Genomic DNA, 18,209 nt, shown 5'->3' with positions numbered 1-18,209 from the left:
TTGGGATTTTTGGGTTTGGGGATTTGGGACTTTTTGGGATTTGGGCTTTGGGGATTTTGGGTTTTTTTGGGATATTTGGGGTTGGGATTTTGGGGGTTTTGGCTTTCGGGATCTTTGGGATTTTTGAGATTTTGGGATTTTTGGGGATCTTTGGGATTTTTGAGATTTTGGGATTTTTGGGCATTTGGGATTTTGGGATTTTGGGGTTTGAGGATTTCGGATTTGGGGGTTTTGGGTTTTGGGCTTTGGGGTTTTTTGGGGATTTCTGGGATTTTGGGGATCCTTGGGGTTTGGGATCTTTGGGATTTTTGGGATTTGGGATATTTGTGGTTTTGGGGTTTTGGGATTTTTGGGAATCCGGATTTGGGGTTTGGAGTTTGGAATTTTTTGGGATATTTGGGATTTGGGGTTTGAGATTCTTGGGATGTTGGGGGGATTTGGGATTTTTTTGAATTTTTCAGATTTTTGGGATTTGGGGATTTGGGATTTGGGGATTTGGGATTTTTGGGTTTTGGGCTTTGGGGATCTTCGGGGTTTTGGATTCGGCGTCTGGAGTTTGGGATTTTTGGGGTTTGGGGTTTTGGGGATTTGGGGTTTGAAGGTTTTTGGTATTTTGGGGATTTGGGGTTTTCAGAATTTTGAGCTTTGGGGGATTTGGGGGATTTGGGGTTTTGGGGATTTGGGGGATTCCTGGGGTTTGGGATCCAAAATTCGGGGATTTGGGATTGGGATTTTTGGGATCTTTGGGATTTTTTGGGGATTTGGGATTTTTGGGTTTTGGGCTTTGGGGACCTTTGGGATTTTGGGGGATTTTTGGGGTTTGGGGGGATTTGGGGATTTCTGAGATTTTGGGGGTTTGGGATCCAAAATTTGGGGATTTGGGGTCAGGATCTTTGGGATTTTGGGGGATTTTGGGATATTGGGGATTTGGGGATTTTTGGGATTTGGGGGATTTTTGGGATTTTTGAGATTTTGGGGATTGTTGGGGTTTGGGATCTTTGGGATTTGGGGATTTGGGATTTGGGGATTTGGGGATTTGGGATTTTGGGATTTGGGGATTGGGGATTTTGGGGGTTTGGGGACCTTTGGGATTTGGAGGTTTTGGGATTTGGGATTTTGGGGATTTTTGGGATTTTGGGGATTTAGGATTTGGGGTTTGAGATTCTTGGGATGGTTAGGGGGATTTGGGATTTTTCAGAATTTTTCAGATTTTTGGGTTTTCCAGGATTTGGGATTTTGGGATTTTGAGGTTTTTGGGATTTGGGGTCAGGAGTTTGGAATTCGGGATTTGGAATTTTTGGGGTTTGGGGGTTTTTGGCATTTTTGGGATTTGGGATTTTCAGAATTTTGAGGTTTTGGTGCTTTTTGGGATTTGGGGTTTCGGGGGATTTTTGGAGTCTTCGGGATTTTGGGGTTTGGGATTTTTCAGGTTTGGGATTTGGGATTTCAGGATTTTTGGGGTCGGGGATTGTGGGTGAGGATGAGGAGGGAAAGGAAATCTGGGAATGAGGGGCAGGAAAATGGGGAGTTTTTGGATTTATTGGGATTTTTTGGGGGGGGAAATGGGAATTTTTGGGGACTTCTTGGGGAAATCTTCGGGAATTTTTGGGGGGAATTCTTTAGAAATTCTTCAGAAATTTTGGGGAATTTTGGGGGAAGTTTCTGGGAATTTTACGGAATTTTGGGGAATTTTTGGGGGAATTTTTTGGGAATTTTATGGAATTTTGGGGGAATTTTTTGAGAATTTTGGGGAAAACTTTTGGGAATTCTTCTGGAATTTTTTGAGAGTTTTTTGAGAATTTTTGGGAAATCCTCCTGAAATTTTGGGGGAATTTTTTTGGAATTTTTGGGGAATTCTTTTGAAATTTTGGGGGGATTTTTTTGGTATTTTTTGGGAATTTTTGGGGAATTTTGGGGGGAATTCTTCTGGAATTCTTCTGGAATTTTTGGGGAATTATTGGGGGAATTCTTCTTGAATTTTTAGGATTTTTTTGGGATTTTTTTGGGAATTCTTTGGGAATTTTTTGAGGTTTTTTTTGGGAATTCTTCTGGAATATTTGAGAATTTTGGGGGAATTTTTTAGGAATTCTTCTGGAATGTTTGAGAATCTTTGGGGAAATTTCGGGGGATTTTTTGGGGGGAATTCTTCAATAAATTTTTGGGAATCTTTGGGGAAATTCTGGAGGAATTTTTTGGGAATTTTTTTGGGAATTCTTTGGGAGTTCTTTGGTAATTTGGGGGATTTTTTTTTTATTCTTTTGGGGAAATTTTTTGGGGATTTTTTGGGGGGAATTTTTTGGGAATTCTTCTGGAATTTCTAGGGAATTCTTTAGGAATTTGGGGGAAAAATTTTTGGAATTTTGGGGGAATTTTTTGGGAACTTTTTTGAGACTTTTTGGGGAAATTTTTAGGAATTTTGGGGGGATTTTTTTGGGGAATTTTGGGGGGAATTTTTTGGGATTTTTTTGGAAATTTTGGGGGGAATTTTTTTTTAATTTTGGGGGAATTTCTTGGGAACTTTTTGGGAAATTTGGGGGGGAAATTTTTGGGAATTTTTTAGGGAATTTTGGGGGATTTTTTTGGGAATTCTTCTCGAATTTGGGGGGGAATTTTTTGGAATTTTTTTAGGAATTCTTTGGGAATATTTGGGAATTTTTGGGAATTCTTTGGGCTCGGGGGGAGGAGCTTCCCAAGCATTCCAAGGAAACAAAAATCGCTTTCAAAATCCGGAATTTTATTGTTCCATGTTCAAAACTGATTAAAACAATTAAAGATTAATTAGTGATCATTAATTTATGACTCTGGATGATTAGTTAGTGATTATTAAACAATAAATGGCTCTATGCTAATGAGTTAATTATCAGTAATTATTCGTTAATTTCCTGGACTCTCCAGGAAAATCTCCAGGGTCCAGGGCAGGAATTCCCGCCAAAACAACCCCAACAATTCCCGCCAAAACAAAACCAAACAAATGGAATTTTCCCGGGAAAAAAAATTCCCACTCAAAGTTGGAATTCCTGGGAAAAAATTCGCGGGAAAAAATTGGAATTCCCGGGGAAAAATTCCTGCTCCAAGCTTGGAATTCCTGGGAAAAAATTGGCGGGAAAAAATTGGAATTCCCGGGAAAAAATTCCCATTCCAAGCTTGGAATAGGTGGGAAAAAACTGGCGGGAAAAACTTGGAATTTCCAGGAAAAAAATTGGCAGGAAAAACTTGGAATTCCTGGAAAAATTTCCTGCTCCGAGCTTGGAATTCCCAGGGAAAAAAATCCTACAAATTCCCGGGAAAAATTCCTGCTCCAAGCTTGGAATTCCTGGGGAAAAATTGGTGGGAAAAAATTGGAATTCCCGGGGGAAAATTCCCACTCCAAGCTTGGAATTCCTGGTGAAAAAATTGGCGGGAAAAACTTGGAATTCTCGGGAAAAAATTGACGGGAAAAACTTGGAATTCCCGGGAAAAAAATTCCCGCTCCAAGCTTGGAATTCCTGGTGAAAAAATTGGCGGGAAAAACTTGGAATTCCTGGGAAAAATTCCTACTCAAACCTTGAATTGGTGGGAAAAAAATTGGCGGGAAAAACTTGGAATTCCCGGGAAAAAAATTCCTGCTCCAAGCCTGGAATTCCTGGGAAAAATTCCCACTCCAAGCCAGGAATTCCTGGGAAAAAATTGGCGGGAAAAAATTGGAATTCCCGGGAAAAAATTCCCGTTCCAAGCCTGGAATAGGTGGGAAAAAATTGGCGGGAAAAACTTGGAATTCCTGGAAAAATTTCCTGCTCCGAGCTTGGAATTCCCAGGAAAAAAATTCCTACAAATTCCCAGGAAAAATTCCTTCTTCAAGCCTGGATTTGGTGGGAAAAAATTGGTGGGAAACAATTGGAATTCCCAGGAAAAAATTCCTGCTCCAAGCTTGGAATTCCTGGTGAAAAAATTGGCGGGAAGAACTTGGAATTCTCGGGAAAAAATTGGCGAGAAAAACTTGGAATTCCTGGGAAAAAAATTCCCGCTCCAAGCTTGGAATTCCTGGTGAAAAAATTGGCGGGAAAAACTTGGAATTCCTGGAAAAAATTCCTACTCAAACTTGGAATTGGTGGGAAAAAAATTGGCGGGAAAAACTTCGAATTCCCGGGAAAAAATTCCTGCTCCAAGCCTGGAATTCCTGGGAAAAATTCCCATTCCAATCCAGGAATTCCTGGGGAAAAATTGGTGGGAAAAAATTGGAATTCCCGGGAAAAAATTCCCGCTCCAAGCCTGGAATAGGTGGGAAAAAATTGGCGGGAAAAACTTGGAATTCCTGGAAAAATTTCCTGCTCCGAGGTTGGAATTCCCAGGAAAAAAAATCCTACAAATTCCCGGGAAAGATTCCTTCTTCAAGCCTGGAATTGGTGGGAAAAGATTGGCGGGAAAAAATTGGAATTCTCAGGAAAAAGTTCCCACTCCAAGCTTGGAATTCCCAGGAAAAAACTGGCGGGAAAAAATTGGAATTCCGAGGAAAAAATTCCCGCTCCAAGCCAGGAATTTCTGGGAAAAATTGGTGGGAAAAACTTGGAATTCCCGGGGAAAATTCCTGCTTCAAGCCTGGCATTCCCAGGAAAAAAAATTCCCGCTCCAAGCTTGGAATTCCCGGGAAAAAATTCCTACAAATTCCAGGAAAAAATCCTGCTCCAAGCTTGAATTTCCCGGGAAAAAAGTGGTGGGAAAACCTTGGAATTCCTGGGAAAAAATTGGTGGGAAAAACTTGGAATTCCTAGGAAAATTCCCGCTCCAAGCTTGGAATTCCCAGGGAAAAAAAATCCTACAAATTCCCGGGGGAAAATTCCTGCTCCAAGCTTGAATTTTCCGGGAAAAAATTGGCGGGAAAACTTGGGAATTCCCAGGAAAAAATCTTTGAATAAAATTCCCTCTCCAAGCCAGGAATTCTTGGGAGAAAATTCCAGAAAAAAAAATTCCCATGGAAGAAAATTCCGTCTCCGAAGGCTGGAAATGACAGGGGGGAAAAAAAAATTTGGCTGGGAGAAAATTGGCGGGAAAAAGTTTTGGCGGGAAAAGGTTTTGGCGGGAAAAGGTTTTGGCGGGAAAAGGTTTTGGCGGGAAAAGTTTCCCGCTCAAAGTTTGGAGTTGGCGGGAAAAGGCGGCGGGGGGAGCTGGCGCAGCCACTGCAGCAGGATCCCGTTCAGCTCCCGCGGCCTGCGGGGAGACAGGGAATTCCGGGAATTCCGGGAATTCCGGGAATTTCGGGAATTTGGGAAATGTTTGGGGAATTCGGGGAATTTTGGGGGAAGGAGTTGGCGGGAAGTTTTGGGAGTGTGGGATGGAAATCTCCCGAGAATTTTGGGAATTTGGGATTTGAAATTCCTGGGAATTTTTGGGGTGGATTTGGGACTGGAATTCCCGGGAATTTTGGGAATTTTGGGATTTGAAATTCCTGGGAATTTTGGGGGGGATTTGGGACTGGAATTCCCGGGAATTTGGGATTCGGAATTCCTGGGAATTTAAGGAATTTGGGATCAGAATTCCTGGGAATTTCTGGGGGGGATTTGGGAGTGGAATTCCCGGGAATTTGGGAATTTGGGATTTTGGGAATTTCGGGGATTTGGGGAGAAGGAATTCCCGGGAATTTTGGGAATTTGGGATTTGAAATTCCTGGGAATTTTCGGGGAGATTTGGGACTGGAATTCCCGGGAATTTTGGGAATTTTGGAGAAGGAATTCCCGGGAATTTTGGGAATGTTGGAGTCAGAATTCCCGGGAATTTGGGGGGGGACTTGGGGCTGGAATTCCTGGGAATTTTGGGAATTGTGGAGAAGGAATTCCCGGGAATATTGGGAATTTTGGAGAAGGAATTCCCGGGAATTTCGGGGAGGATTTGGGACTGGAATTCCCGGGAATTTCGGGAATTTGGGAGTCAGAATTCCTGGGATTTTGGGGGGGATTTGGGGCTGGAATTTCCGGGAATTTTGGGAATGTTGGGAGAAGGAATTCCCGGGAATTTTGAGGTGGATTTGGGACTGGAATTCCCGGGAATTTTGGGAATTTTGGGATTTGAAATTCCTGGGAATTTTGGGGGGGATTTGGGACTGGAATTCCCGGGAATTTGGGATTCGGAATTCCTGGGAATTTAAGGAATTTGGGATCAGAATTCCTGGGAATTTCTGGGGGGGATTTGGGAGTGGAATTCCCGGGAATTTCGGGAATTTTGGATTTTGGGAATTTCGGGGATTTGGGGAGAAGGAATTCCCGGGAATTTTGGGAATTTGGGATTTGAAATTTCCGAGAATTTCTGGGGGGATCTGGGACTGGAATTCCCGGGAATTTTGGGAAATTTGGAGGAGGAATTCCCAGGAATTTTGGGAATGTTGGAGTCAGAATTCCCGGGAATTTGGGGGGGGACTTGGGGCTGGAATTCCTGGGAATTTCGGGAATTGTGGAGAAGGAACTCCCGGGAATTTTGGGAATTTTGGAGAAGGAATTCTCGTGAATTTTGGGGGGGATTTGGGACTGGAATTCCCGGGAATTTCGGGAATTTGGGAGTCAGAATTCCTGGGAATTTTTGGGGGGATTTGGGGCTGGAATTTCCGGGAATTTTGGGAATGTAGGGAGAAGGAATTCCCGGGAATTTTGAGGTGGATTTGGGGCTGGAATTCCCGGGAATTTGGGATTTGGAATTCCCGGGAATTTAAGGAATTTGGGATCAGAATTCCTGGGAATTTCTGGGGGGGATTTGGGAGTGGAATTCCCGGGAATTTGGGATTTTGGGATTTTGGGAATTTCGGGGATTTGGGGAGAAGGAATTCCCGGGAATTTTGGGAATTTTGGGATTTGAAATTCCTGGGAATTTTGGAGGGGATTTGGGAGTGGAATTCCCGGGAATTTTGGGAATTTTGGAGAAGGAATTCCCGGGAATTTTGGGAATGTTGGAGTCAGAATTCTCGGGAATTTCTGGGAGGATTTGGGGCTGGAATTCCTGGGAATTTCGGGAATTGTGGAGAAGGAATTCCCGGGAATTTTGGGAATTTTGGAGAAGGAATTCCCGGGAATTTCGGGGAGGATTTGGGACTGGAATTCCCGGGAATTTCGGGAATGTTGGGAGAAGGAATTCCCGGGAATTTTGAGATGGATTTGGGACTGGAATTCCCGGGAATTTAAGGAACTTGGGATTCAGAATTCCCGGGAATTTTGGGGGGATTTGGGAGTGGAATTCCCGGGAATTTGGGAAATTTGGGATTTGGGGAATTTCAGGAATTGTGAGAGTCAGAATTCCCGGGAATTTCTGGGGGGATCTGGGACTGGAATTCCCGGGAATTTTGGGAATTTTGGAGGAGGAATTCCCGGAATTTTTGGGAATGTGGGAATTGAAATTTCGGAGATTTGGGAGTGGAATTCCCGGGAATTTCAGAGAAGGAATTCCTGGGAATTTGGGGGTTTGGGATTTGGGGAATTTCGGGAATTTTGGGAGAAGGAATTCCCGGGAATTTTGGGAATTTGGGATTTGAAATTCCCGAGAATTTCTGGGGGGATCTGGGACTGGAATTCCCGGGAATTTTGGGAATTTGGGATTTGAAATTCCCGAGAATTTCTGGGGGGATCTGGGACTGGAATTCCCGGGAATTTTGGGAATTTGGGATTTGAAATTCCCGAGAATTTCTGGGGGGATCTGGGACTGGAATTCCCGGGAATTTTGGGAATTTTGGAGGAGGAATTCCCAGGAATTTTGGGAATGTTGGAGTCAGAATTCTCGGGAATTTCTGGGAGGATTTGGGATTGGAATTCCCGTGAATCTGGGGAATGTTGGAGAAGGAATTTTGGGAGTTTTGGGAATTTGGGGAGAAGGAATTCCCGGGAATTTTGGGAATTTGGGATTTGAAATTCCCGGGAATTTTGGGGATCTGGAATTTTTGGGAATGTTGGACTGGAATTTCTGGGGATTTGGGATCTGGAATTCCCGGGAATGTTCGGGATCCAGAATTTCTGGGAATTTTTGAGAGGTTGAATTCCCAGGAATTTTGAGAATGTGGGATGGGGAATTCCAGGATTTAGGAATTCCCGGGAATGTTCAGGATCAGGAATTCTGGGATTTGGGAATTCCAGGACTGGAGAATTTTGGGAATTCTGGGAATTGGGGATTCAGGAATTCCAGGATTTGGGAATTCTGGGAATATTTAGGATCCCAATTTCTGGGATTGGGGAATTTGGGGGATTCCAAGATCCAGGAGTTTTGGGATTTTTGGGGGGAATTTTGGGAATTTGGGGGATTGAAGAATTTTGGGGAATTCCTGAGAATCCTTGGGATCAGGATTTCTGGGATTTGGGAATTCCAGGATTCGGGAATTTGGGGATTCGGGGATTCCTGGGAATGTTTGGGCCGGGGAAATCCGGGATTGGGGAATTCCAGGATTTGGGAATTTTGGAGAATTCCGGGATTGGGGAATTTGAGGATTCGGGAATTCCCGGATTTGGGAATTTTGGAGATTTCTGGGAATTGGGAATTCCAGGATCGGGGAATTCTGGGAATTCTGGGATTTGGGGAATTTTGGGATTTGGGGAATTCTCAGATTTGGGAATTTCGGAGATTTCTGGGATTTGGGAATTCTGGGATTGGGGAATTCCAAGATTTTGGAAGATTGGGATTGGGGAATTTGGGGATTTGGGGATTCTGGGAATTCTGGGATTGGGGAATTCTGGGAATTTGGGGATTTGGGGATTTTGGGAATTCTGGGATTGGGGAATTTTGGGATTTGGAGATTCTGAGATTTGGGAATTTGGGGAATTTTGGGATTGGGGAATTGTGGGAATTTGGGGATTTTGGGGATTTGGGAATTCCAAGATTGGGAATTTGGGGATTTTGGGATTGGGGAAATCTGGGAATTCCGGGAATTTGGGGATTTGGGGGATTTCCAGATTTGGGAATTTTGGAGATTTCTGGGAATTGGGAATTCTGGGATTGGGAATTTTGGGATTGGGGAATTCTGGGAATTGGGAATTTTGGGATATGGAAATTCTGGGATTGGGGAATTTGGGGAGTTCCCAAATTGGGAATTCCCTGGGATTGGGGATTTTGGGAATTCCGGGATTTGGGAATTTCGGGATTGGGAAATTCTGGAAATTTTGGGATTTTGGGAATTCTGGGATTGGGGAATTTGGGAATTTTGGAGATTTCTGGGATTTGGGAATTCTGGGACTGGGGAATTTTGGGAATTTTGGGATTTGGGAATTTTGGACATTTCTGGGAATTGGGAATTCCAGGATTGGGGAATTTGGGGATTTGGGGATTTGGGAATTTTGGGATCTGGGAATTCTGGGATTGGGGAATTCTGGGAATTCTGGGATCTGGGCCCCGCCCACCTCTCCAGCTGGGTCCAATGGCCGCAGTCCTCGATGTGGCCACGCTGCAGCCTCGGGATCTGCGCCGGGAAGGGACGGGAAGGGCCCGGATGGAGCCGGAACCTTCCGGAACATTCCCCCAATTCCTACCATCCCCACCCCTCCCCCACAACCGAAATTCCCAAATCCTGCCCAGATTCTTCCCATCATTTTCCCGGATTTTTCCTGGATTTTCCCCATTTTTTCCTGAATTTTTCCCAGATTTTCCCCAGATTTTTCCCCAGATTTTCCCCAACTTTTTCCTGTATTTCACCTAATTTTTTCCCCAACTTTTTCCTGACTTTTCCCCAATTTTTCTCCCATTTTTCCCTGTTTTTCCCCAATTTTTTCCCCATTTTTTCCCCTTTTTTCCCCAATTTTCCCCACAATTTTTCTCCCATTCTTTCCCCATTTTTTCCCTTTTTTTCCCAGATTTCCCCCAGATTCTCCCCAGCTTTTTCCCTTTTTTTTCCTATTTTTTTCCCATTTTTCCCCCCAGATTTCCCCCGGATTTTTTTCCCCAGATTTCCCCCAACTCTTTCCTGCATTTTCCCCAATTTTCCCCATTTTTTCCCCATTTTTCCCCCAGATTGTCCCCGGATTTTTTCCCCAGATTTTCCCCAACTTTTTCCTGACTTTTCCCGAATTTTCCCCCATTTTTTTCCCATTTTTTCCCCATTTTCCCCCCAGTTTCTCCCCAGGTTTTTCCCATTTTTTTCCCAATATTTTCCCATTTTTCCCATATTTGTTTCCCATTTTTTCCCATTTTTCCCCCCAGATTTCCTCCAGATTTTCCCCCCAGACTTCCCCCAACTTTTTTCTGTATTTTCTCCACTTTTTTCCCCATTTTTTCCCCTTTTTCCCCCCAGATTTCCCCCAGTTTCTCCCCAGGTTTTTCCCATATTTTTCCCAATTTTTTCCCATTTTTGTCCCCTTTTTTCCCCCTTTTTTCCCCAGATTTCCCCCAACTTTTCCCTGTATTTCCCTTAATTTTTTCCCCAACTTTTCCCTCAATTTTTTCCCAATTTTTCCCTTTTCCCCCCCTTTTTTTACAGATTTCTCCCAACTTTTCCCTGTATTTCCCCCAATTTTTTCCCCATTTTTCCCCCATTTTCCCCCAGGTCCTCCCCAAATTTTTCCCGTGATTTTCCCCAATTTTTCCCTATTTTTTCCCCATTTTCCCCCATTTTCCCCCTAACTTTTTCCTGATTTATCCCAAATTTTCCCCCTTTTTTCCCCAATTTTTCCCCAATTTTTTTCCTTTTTTTCCCCAATTTTCCCCAATTTTTCCCCGTTTTTCCCCAAATTTTTTCCCCATTTTCCCCCCAGTTCCTCCCCAGGTTTTTCCCCAATTTTTCACGTTTTTTCCCCAATTTTTCCCCATTTTTCCCGGTGTTTTCCCCCTTTCCCGCTCACCCATCTCTCCATGCCCTTGCTGAGGCCGGGCTTCAGCACCGGATCCCTCCCGGCCGTCACCATCAGCGCCGGGATCGGGATCTGCCCCGGAGAGACGGAACCGGATCGGGGCGGATCCCGGGGATCCGGCCAGGATCCGGGGGGGGGTTGGGGGATCCCGAGAGGAAAATTGGGATTTGGGGGATCCCGAGGGGATTTGGGGAGATCCCGAGGGATAAAATGGGATTTGGGGGGATCCCCAGGGGGAATATGGGATTTGGGGGATCCCAAGGGGATTTGGGGAGATCCAGAAGGGGGATCGGTTTGGGATCAGGCTCGGGATCATTATGGGATGGGGCTGGGTTTGGGATCAGGATCAGGGATCATTATGGGATGGGGCTGGGTTTGGGATCAGGGATCATTATGGGATGGGGCCGGGTTTGGGATCAGGGATCATTATGGGATGGGGCTGGGTTTGAGATCAGGACTGGGATCATTATGGGATGGGGCTGGGTTTGGGATCAGGACTGGGATCATTATGGGATGGGGCTGGGTTTGGGATCAGGACTGGGATCATTATGGGATGGGGCTGGGTTTGGGATCAGGACTGGGATCATTATGGGATGGGGCTGGGTTTGGGATCAGGACTGGGATCATTATGGGATGGGGCTGGGTTTTGGATCAGGATTGGGATCATTATGGGATGGGGCTGGGTTTGGGATCAGGCTCAGGGTGGGATCATTATGGGATCGGTTTGGGGGTTTGGGATCGGGTTTGGGTTTGGGATGGGGCTCGGGGATCATTATGGGATGAGGCTGGGGCTGGGATCAGGCCTGGGATCAGTCTCAGGCTAAGGATCAGTTTGGGATCAGCTCAGGGATCATTATGGGCTGGGGCCGGGTCCGGGGTCAGGGTGGGATCAGTCTCAGGCTAAGGATCAGTTTGGGATCATTATGGGATGGGGCCAGGGCTCAGCCCTCACCGTCCTGCCCCGGGCGCTCAGGGCCCAGCTCCAGTTCTCCCTCATGTTCCGGTACCAGTTCAGCGGCCCCCTGGGAAAAGCCGGGAATGATCCCTGGGAATGATCCCGGGGAATGATCCCGGGCTGGGATCCGGGCTGGGATCGGGTGGGTCCCGGGCTGGCACCTGAAGCCGGATTTCTGGAACTGCTGGATGTAATAGTGCAGCACGGCCGGGGGCAGCAGGCGGCTGACGGGGGGATCCTCCGGGAATCCCACCAGGAGACCCCCTGGAGAGAGAGGGATCCACCCGCAATGGGCCCTCCAGGGATGCCCCAGATCCCCCGGGATCTCCACAGCTCCCACGGGGGGATCCTCCCTTCCCAAACCCCACCAGGTCCCCAAATCCCATCAGACCCCCCCATCCCCAAATCCCACGGGATCCCCCAAACCCCACCAGATCCCCAAATCCCACAGGATTTCCCCCCCTCCCCAGGAATCCCACAGGATTCCCTCCTTCCCACAGGATCCCCCACTCCCAAACCCCACCAGATCCCCAAATCCCACAGGATCCCCCCATCCCCAGGATCCCCCCAATCCCACAGGATCCCTCATTCCCAAATCCCCCAGAATCCCCCAAATTCCACTGGATCCCGCCCCATCCCCAGGATCCCAGGGGATCCCCAAATCTCACGGGATCCCCTATTCCCACAGGATCCCCCAAATCCCAGGGGATCCCCAGTAACCCCACAGGATCCCCCACTCCCAGGATCCCCCATTCCAGAGGGGGTCCCCCATTGCCAGGATCCCTCAAATCCCAGAGGATCCCCCAGTTCCCAGGGGATCCCCCATTCGCACAGAATTCCCCATTCCCAGAGGATCCCCCAATTCCCAGGGGATCCCCCATTCGCACAGAATTCCCTATTCCCAGAGGATCCCCCATTCCCAGGATCCCCCGTTCCCAGGATCTCCCAATTCCCAGGGGATCCCCCATTCCCAGGTGATCCCCCAATTCCCAAGGGATCCCCAGATCCCGGGGGATCCCCCGTTGCCGGGTTCCCGACCTCTCTCCCGGACGCGGTGGAAGTTGAGGTCGAAGGGGAGCCGATCCTGCGGGATCAGGGGATCAGCCAGGCAGGGATCCCCAATTCCCGGGAATTCCCGCACCCCCAGGGGATCCCAGGAAAGCAACGGGATCCGGGATGGTCCCAGAGTGAGGGATCCCATTGGACGCTCCAAAAGCACTCCCGCATTTCCCGTTCCTTTGGGATCCCAGTCCGGCCCCCGAGCAGATCCCGATCCCATCCCAATCCCGATCCCAGTCTTGATCTTCATCCTGATCCCAACTCCGATCCCAATCCCCATCCTGATTTTGGTCCGATTCCCGATGTTGATCCCAATCCCAAACCCATTCCCGATCCCGACCCTGATCTCATTCCCCAGCCCAACCCCGATCCCAATCCAGATCCCAATCCCGATCCCAACCCCGATCCCATCCCAATCCCATCCCAAACCCATTCCCGATCTCCATCCCAACCCCATCCCCATGCTAATTCTGATCCTGATACCCATCCCATTCCCGATCCCAATCCCGATCCCATTCCCGATCCCAATCCAATCCCAATCTCATCCTATCCTCAATCCCAATCCCATCCCAATCCCCATCCCAATCCCACTCTCAATCCCAATCCCATCCCAATCCCGAACCCAATCCCAATTCATCCCCATTCCCATTCCTGACCCTGATCCCTATCCCAAATCCCAAATCCCAATTCCAATTCCCCCCCAGTCCCGATCCCAATTCCAAACCCCATTCCCAACCCCATCCCAATCCCCATCCCATTCCCAGTCCCAATCCCAATCCCAATCCCAATTCCCTCTCAATCCCAACCACATTCCAAACCCCAGTCCCATCCCAACCCCAATCCCAACCCCAATCCCAATCCCAATCCCAATCTCATCCCAACCCCAATCCCATTCCCAATCCCAATCCCAATTCCCTCTCAATCCCAATCCAATCCCAATGAAATCCCAACCCCAATCTCATTCCCAATCCCAATTCCAAACCCCAACCCCAATCCCAATCCCATCCCATCCCAATCCCAAATCCCAATCCCAATCCCATTCCCATTCCCAACCCCAATCCAATCCCATTCCCAATCCAATCCCAATCCCAATCCCAACCCCAACCCCATTCCCAATCCCAACCCCATTCCTAATCCCAATCCCAATCCCAACCCCAATCCCAATCCCAATCCCAATCCCAATCCCAATCCCAATCCCAATCCCAACCCCATTCCCAATCCCAACCCCAATCCCAATCCTCATCCCATTCCCAACCCCAATCCCAAATCCCGGATCCCAGATCCCAGATCCCGGGATCACCTCCGGGCTGGAGGATCGGATCAGGATCTTCAGGGTCCTCCCGATGTCCTTCTCCAGCTCCGCCTCCGCCACGCCCTAAAAACACCGGGAAAAACCCCAAAACACCGGGATCGACCCCAAAAACACCAGGAGAAACCCCAAAAACACCGGGATCAACCCCAAAAACACCAGGAAATCCCCAAAACACCGGGATCGACCCCAAAAACACCAGGAGAAACCCCAAAAACACCGAGATCGACCCCAAAAACACCGGGAAATCCCCAAAACAGCGGGATCGACCCCAAAACAGTGGGATCGACCCCAAAAACAGCGGGAAAAACCCCAAAACAGTGGGATCGACCCCAAAAATACCAGGAGAAACCCCAAAAACACCGGGATCGACCCCAAAAACAGAGGGATTGACTCCAAAACACCGGGATCGACCCCAAAACACTGGGATCGACCCCAAAAACACCAGGAGAAACCCCAAAACACCGGGATCGACCCCAAAACCCCAGGAAAAAGCCCAAATCCCAATCCCCAAACCCCAAATCCCAAAAAAACCCAAATCCCATAAATCCCAAATCCTAGATCCCAAAAATCCCAAACTCCGAACCCCAAATCCCAAACCGCAAATCCCAAACCCCCATCCCGATCCTGATCCCAGACTGGGATCCCAAAAACAGCAGGGTCAGATCCCAAAACCACCAGGAAAAACCCCCAAACCACCGGGATTAATCCCAAACCCCAAACCCCCAATCCCAAACCCCAAATCCCAAAAAACCCAAATCCCATAAATCCCATAGATCCCAAATCCTAGATCCCAGATTCCAAACCCAAACTCCAAACTCCAAATCTCAAAACTCCCAAACCCCAAACTCCGAACCCCAAATCCCAAACCCCAAATCCCAAACCCCAAATCCCAAACCCCAATCCCGATCCCGATCCGGCATCCCAAAAACAGTGGGATCAGATCCCAAAATCACCAGGAAAAACCCCAAAACCACAGGGATCAACCCCAAATCCCAAAAAACCCAAATCCCATAAATCCCAGATCCCAACCCCCAAACTCCAAATCCCAAAAATCCCAAACTCCGAACCCCCAGATCCCAAATCCCAGATCCCAGATCCCAAACCCCAATCCTGATCCTGATCCCAAAACCATCAGGGTTTGGGATTTGGGGTTTGGGCTTCAGGATTTGGGATTAGGGGATTTGGGATTTATGGGATTTGGGGTTTTTGGGATTTGGGGTTTGGAGTTTGGGATTTTGGGGATTTTTGGGATACAGGATTTGGGATTTGGGATTTGGTGTTTCGGATTTTTTGGGATTTGGGATTTGGGGTTTTTTCAGATTTTTGGGGTTTGGGCTTTTGGGGTTTGGAATTTGGGGTTTGGAATTCGAGTTTGGGGTTTGGGGTTTGGAATTTTGGGATTTGGGATCAGGGATTTCGGGTTTGGGATTTTGGGGATTTTTGGGATTTGGAGTTTGGGATTTAGGATGAGGATTTGGGATATTTTTGTGATTTTGGGGATTTGTGATTTGGAATTTGGGATTTTGGGGATTTAGGACCAGGATTTGGGATTGAGGATCAGGATTTGGGGATTTAGGATCAGGATTTGGGATTTTGGGGGTTGAGGATCAGGATTTGGGATTTAGGATCAGGATTTGGGATATTTGGGATTTAGGATGAGGATTTGGGATTTTGGAGATTGAGGATGAGGATTTGGGATATTTTTGTGATTTTGGGGATTGAGGATTTGGAATTTGGGATATTTGGGATTTAGGATCAGGATTTGGGATTTTGGGGGTTGAGGATCAGGATTTGGGATTTTGGGGATTTAGGATCAGGATTTGGGGATTCAGGATCAGGATTTGGGGATTTAGGATCAGGATTTGGGATATTTGGGATTTAGGATGAGGATTTGGGATTTTGGGGATTTAGGATCAGGATTTGGGGATTTAGGATCAGGATTTGGGTTTTAGGATCAGGATTGGGGATTTAGGATCAGGATTTGGGATTTAGGACCAGGATCAGGATTTGGGGATTTAGGATCAGGATTTGGGGATTTAGGATCAGGATTTGGGATATTTGGGATTTGGGATTTAGGATTTGGGATTTAGGATCAGGATTTGGGATTTTTGGGGATTGAGGATTTTTGGGATTTAGGATCAGGATTTTTGGGATTTTGGGGGTTTAGGATCAGAATTTGGCGCTTTAGGATCAGGATTTGGGATTTAGGATCAGGATTTGGGATATTTGGGATTTAGGATTTGGGATTTAGGATCAGGATTTGGGATTTTAAGGATTGAGGATCAGGATTTGGGATTTAGGATCAGGATTTGGGATTTTGGGGGTTTAGGATCAGGATTTGGCGGTTTAGGATCAGGATTTGGGATTTAGGATCAGGATTTGGGATTTAGGATCAGGATTTTTGGGATTTTGGGGGTTTAGGATCAGGATTTGGTGGTTTAGGATCAGGATTTGGGATTTAGGATCAGGATTTGGGATATTTGGGATTGAGGATCAGGATTTGGGATTTAGGGTCAGGATCTGGGGATTTAGGATCAGGATTTGGGATTTAGGATCAGGATTTGGCGGTTTAGGATCAGGATTTGGGATTTAGGATCAGGATTTTTGGGATTTTGGGGGTTTAGGATCAGGATTTGGTGGTTTAGGATCAGGATTTGGGATTTTGGGGATTTAGGATTTGGGATTTAGGATCAGGATTTGGTGATTCAGGATCAGGATTTGGGATTTAGGATCAGGATTTGGTGATTCAGGATCAGGATTTGGGATTTAGGACCAGGATTTGGGGGGTTTAGGATCAGGATTTGGGATTTAGGATCAGGATTTGTGATATTTGGGATTGAGGATCAGGATTTGGGATTTAGGGTCAGGATTTGGGGATTTAGGATCAGGATTTGGGATTTTGGGGATTTAGGATCAGGATTTGGTGGTTTAGGATCAGGATTTGGGATTTAGGATCAGGATTTGGCGGTTTAGGATCAGGATTTGGGATTTAGGATCAGGATTTTTGGGATTTTGGGGGTTTAGGATCAGGATTTGGTGGTTTAGGATCAGGATTTGGGATTTTGGGGATTTAGGATTTGGGATTTAGGATCAGGATTTGGTGATTCAGGATCAGGATTTGGGATTTAGGATCAGGATTTGGTGATTCAGGATCAGGATTTGGGATTTAGGACCAGGATTTGGGGGATTTAGGATCAGGATTTGGGATTTAGGATCAGGATTTGTGATATTTGGGATTGAGGATCAGGATTTGGGATTTAGGGTCAGGATTTGGGGATTTAGGATCAGGATTTGGGATTTTGGGGATTTAGGATCAGGATTTGGTGGTTTAGGATCAGGATTTGGGATTTAGGATCAGGATTTGGCGGTTTAGGATCAGGATTTGGGATTTAGGATCAGGATTTTTGGGATTTTGGGGGTTTAGGATCAGGATTTGGTGGTTTAGGATCAGGATTTGGGATTTTGGGGATTTAGGATTTGGGATTTAGGATCAGGATTTGGTGATTCAGGATCAGGATTTGGGATTTAGGACCAGGATTTGGGGGATTTAGGATCAGGATTTGGGATTTAGGATCAGGATTTGTGATATTTGGGATTTAGGATCAGGATTTAGGATTTTAGGGATTGAGGATTTTTGGGATTTGGGATTTAGGATCAGGATTCGGGGTCCCACCGGCTCCTGGAAGTAGAGCTGGTACTCGAATTCCGGGATCCGCCCCAGCTTCTCCAGGACGTCGGAGTCGGGGTCGGGCGGCCGGAAGGGCGTGTTCAGCACGGCCACGCCCCTAAAACCACACAGGGGATCTATAGGGGATCTATAGGGGATCTATAGGGGATCTATAGGGGATCTGGGGGGATCCATGGGGGATTTGGGCTATGGGGGCTGGGTTATGGGGTTTTTATTTATAATGGGCTCATTATGGGATTTTTGTTTATTATGGGATTTTTATTATGGGATTTCTGTTATGGGATTTTTGTGATGGGATTTTTGTTTGTTATGGGATTTTTATTATGGGATTTCTGTTATGGGATTTTTATTCATTATGGGATTTTTGTTATGGGATTTTTGTGTGTTATGGGATTTTTGTTACGGGTTTTTATT

The 18,209-nt window shown here is 46.6% G+C and overlaps 1 protein-coding gene across 2 annotated transcripts in view; it reads right to left on the bottom strand.

The window, feature by feature from the left end:
* Positions 1–2,713: 2,713 nt before the first annotated feature.
* EPHX2 (epoxide hydrolase 2) overlaps positions 2,714–18,209 on the bottom strand; it is a 41,755-nt gene continuing 26,259 nt past the window's right edge. For both annotated transcript variants that reach the window (XM_059837276.1, XM_059837277.1), the window contains 8 exons: positions 17,781–17,892; positions 14,096–14,170; positions 12,775–12,820; positions 11,898–12,000; positions 11,734–11,803; positions 10,773–10,853; positions 9,339–9,397; positions 2,714–5,184 (listed from right to left, as the gene is read on the bottom strand). In XM_059837276.1, coding sequence (XP_059693259.1) covers positions 5,103–5,184; positions 9,339–9,397; positions 10,773–10,853; positions 11,734–11,803; positions 11,898–12,000; positions 12,775–12,820; positions 14,096–14,170; positions 17,781–17,892 — 628 coding nt within the window. In that variant the 3' untranslated portion in view covers positions 2,714–5,102. The remainder of the gene's footprint in view (positions 5,185–9,338; positions 9,398–10,772; positions 10,854–11,733; positions 11,804–11,897; positions 12,001–12,774; positions 12,821–14,095; positions 14,171–17,780; positions 17,893–18,209) is intronic.

Source organism: Haemorhous mexicanus, assembly GCF_027477595.1.
Source record: "Haemorhous mexicanus isolate bHaeMex1 chromosome 3 unlocalized genomic scaffold, bHaeMex1.pri SUPER_3_unloc_2, whole genome shotgun sequence".
Classification (NCBI taxonomy): Eukaryota; Metazoa; Chordata; class Aves; order Passeriformes; family Fringillidae; genus Haemorhous; species Haemorhous mexicanus.
The sequence above is the reverse complement of the archived record's forward strand: the minus strand, read 5'-3'. Positions and strand labels throughout refer to the sequence as shown.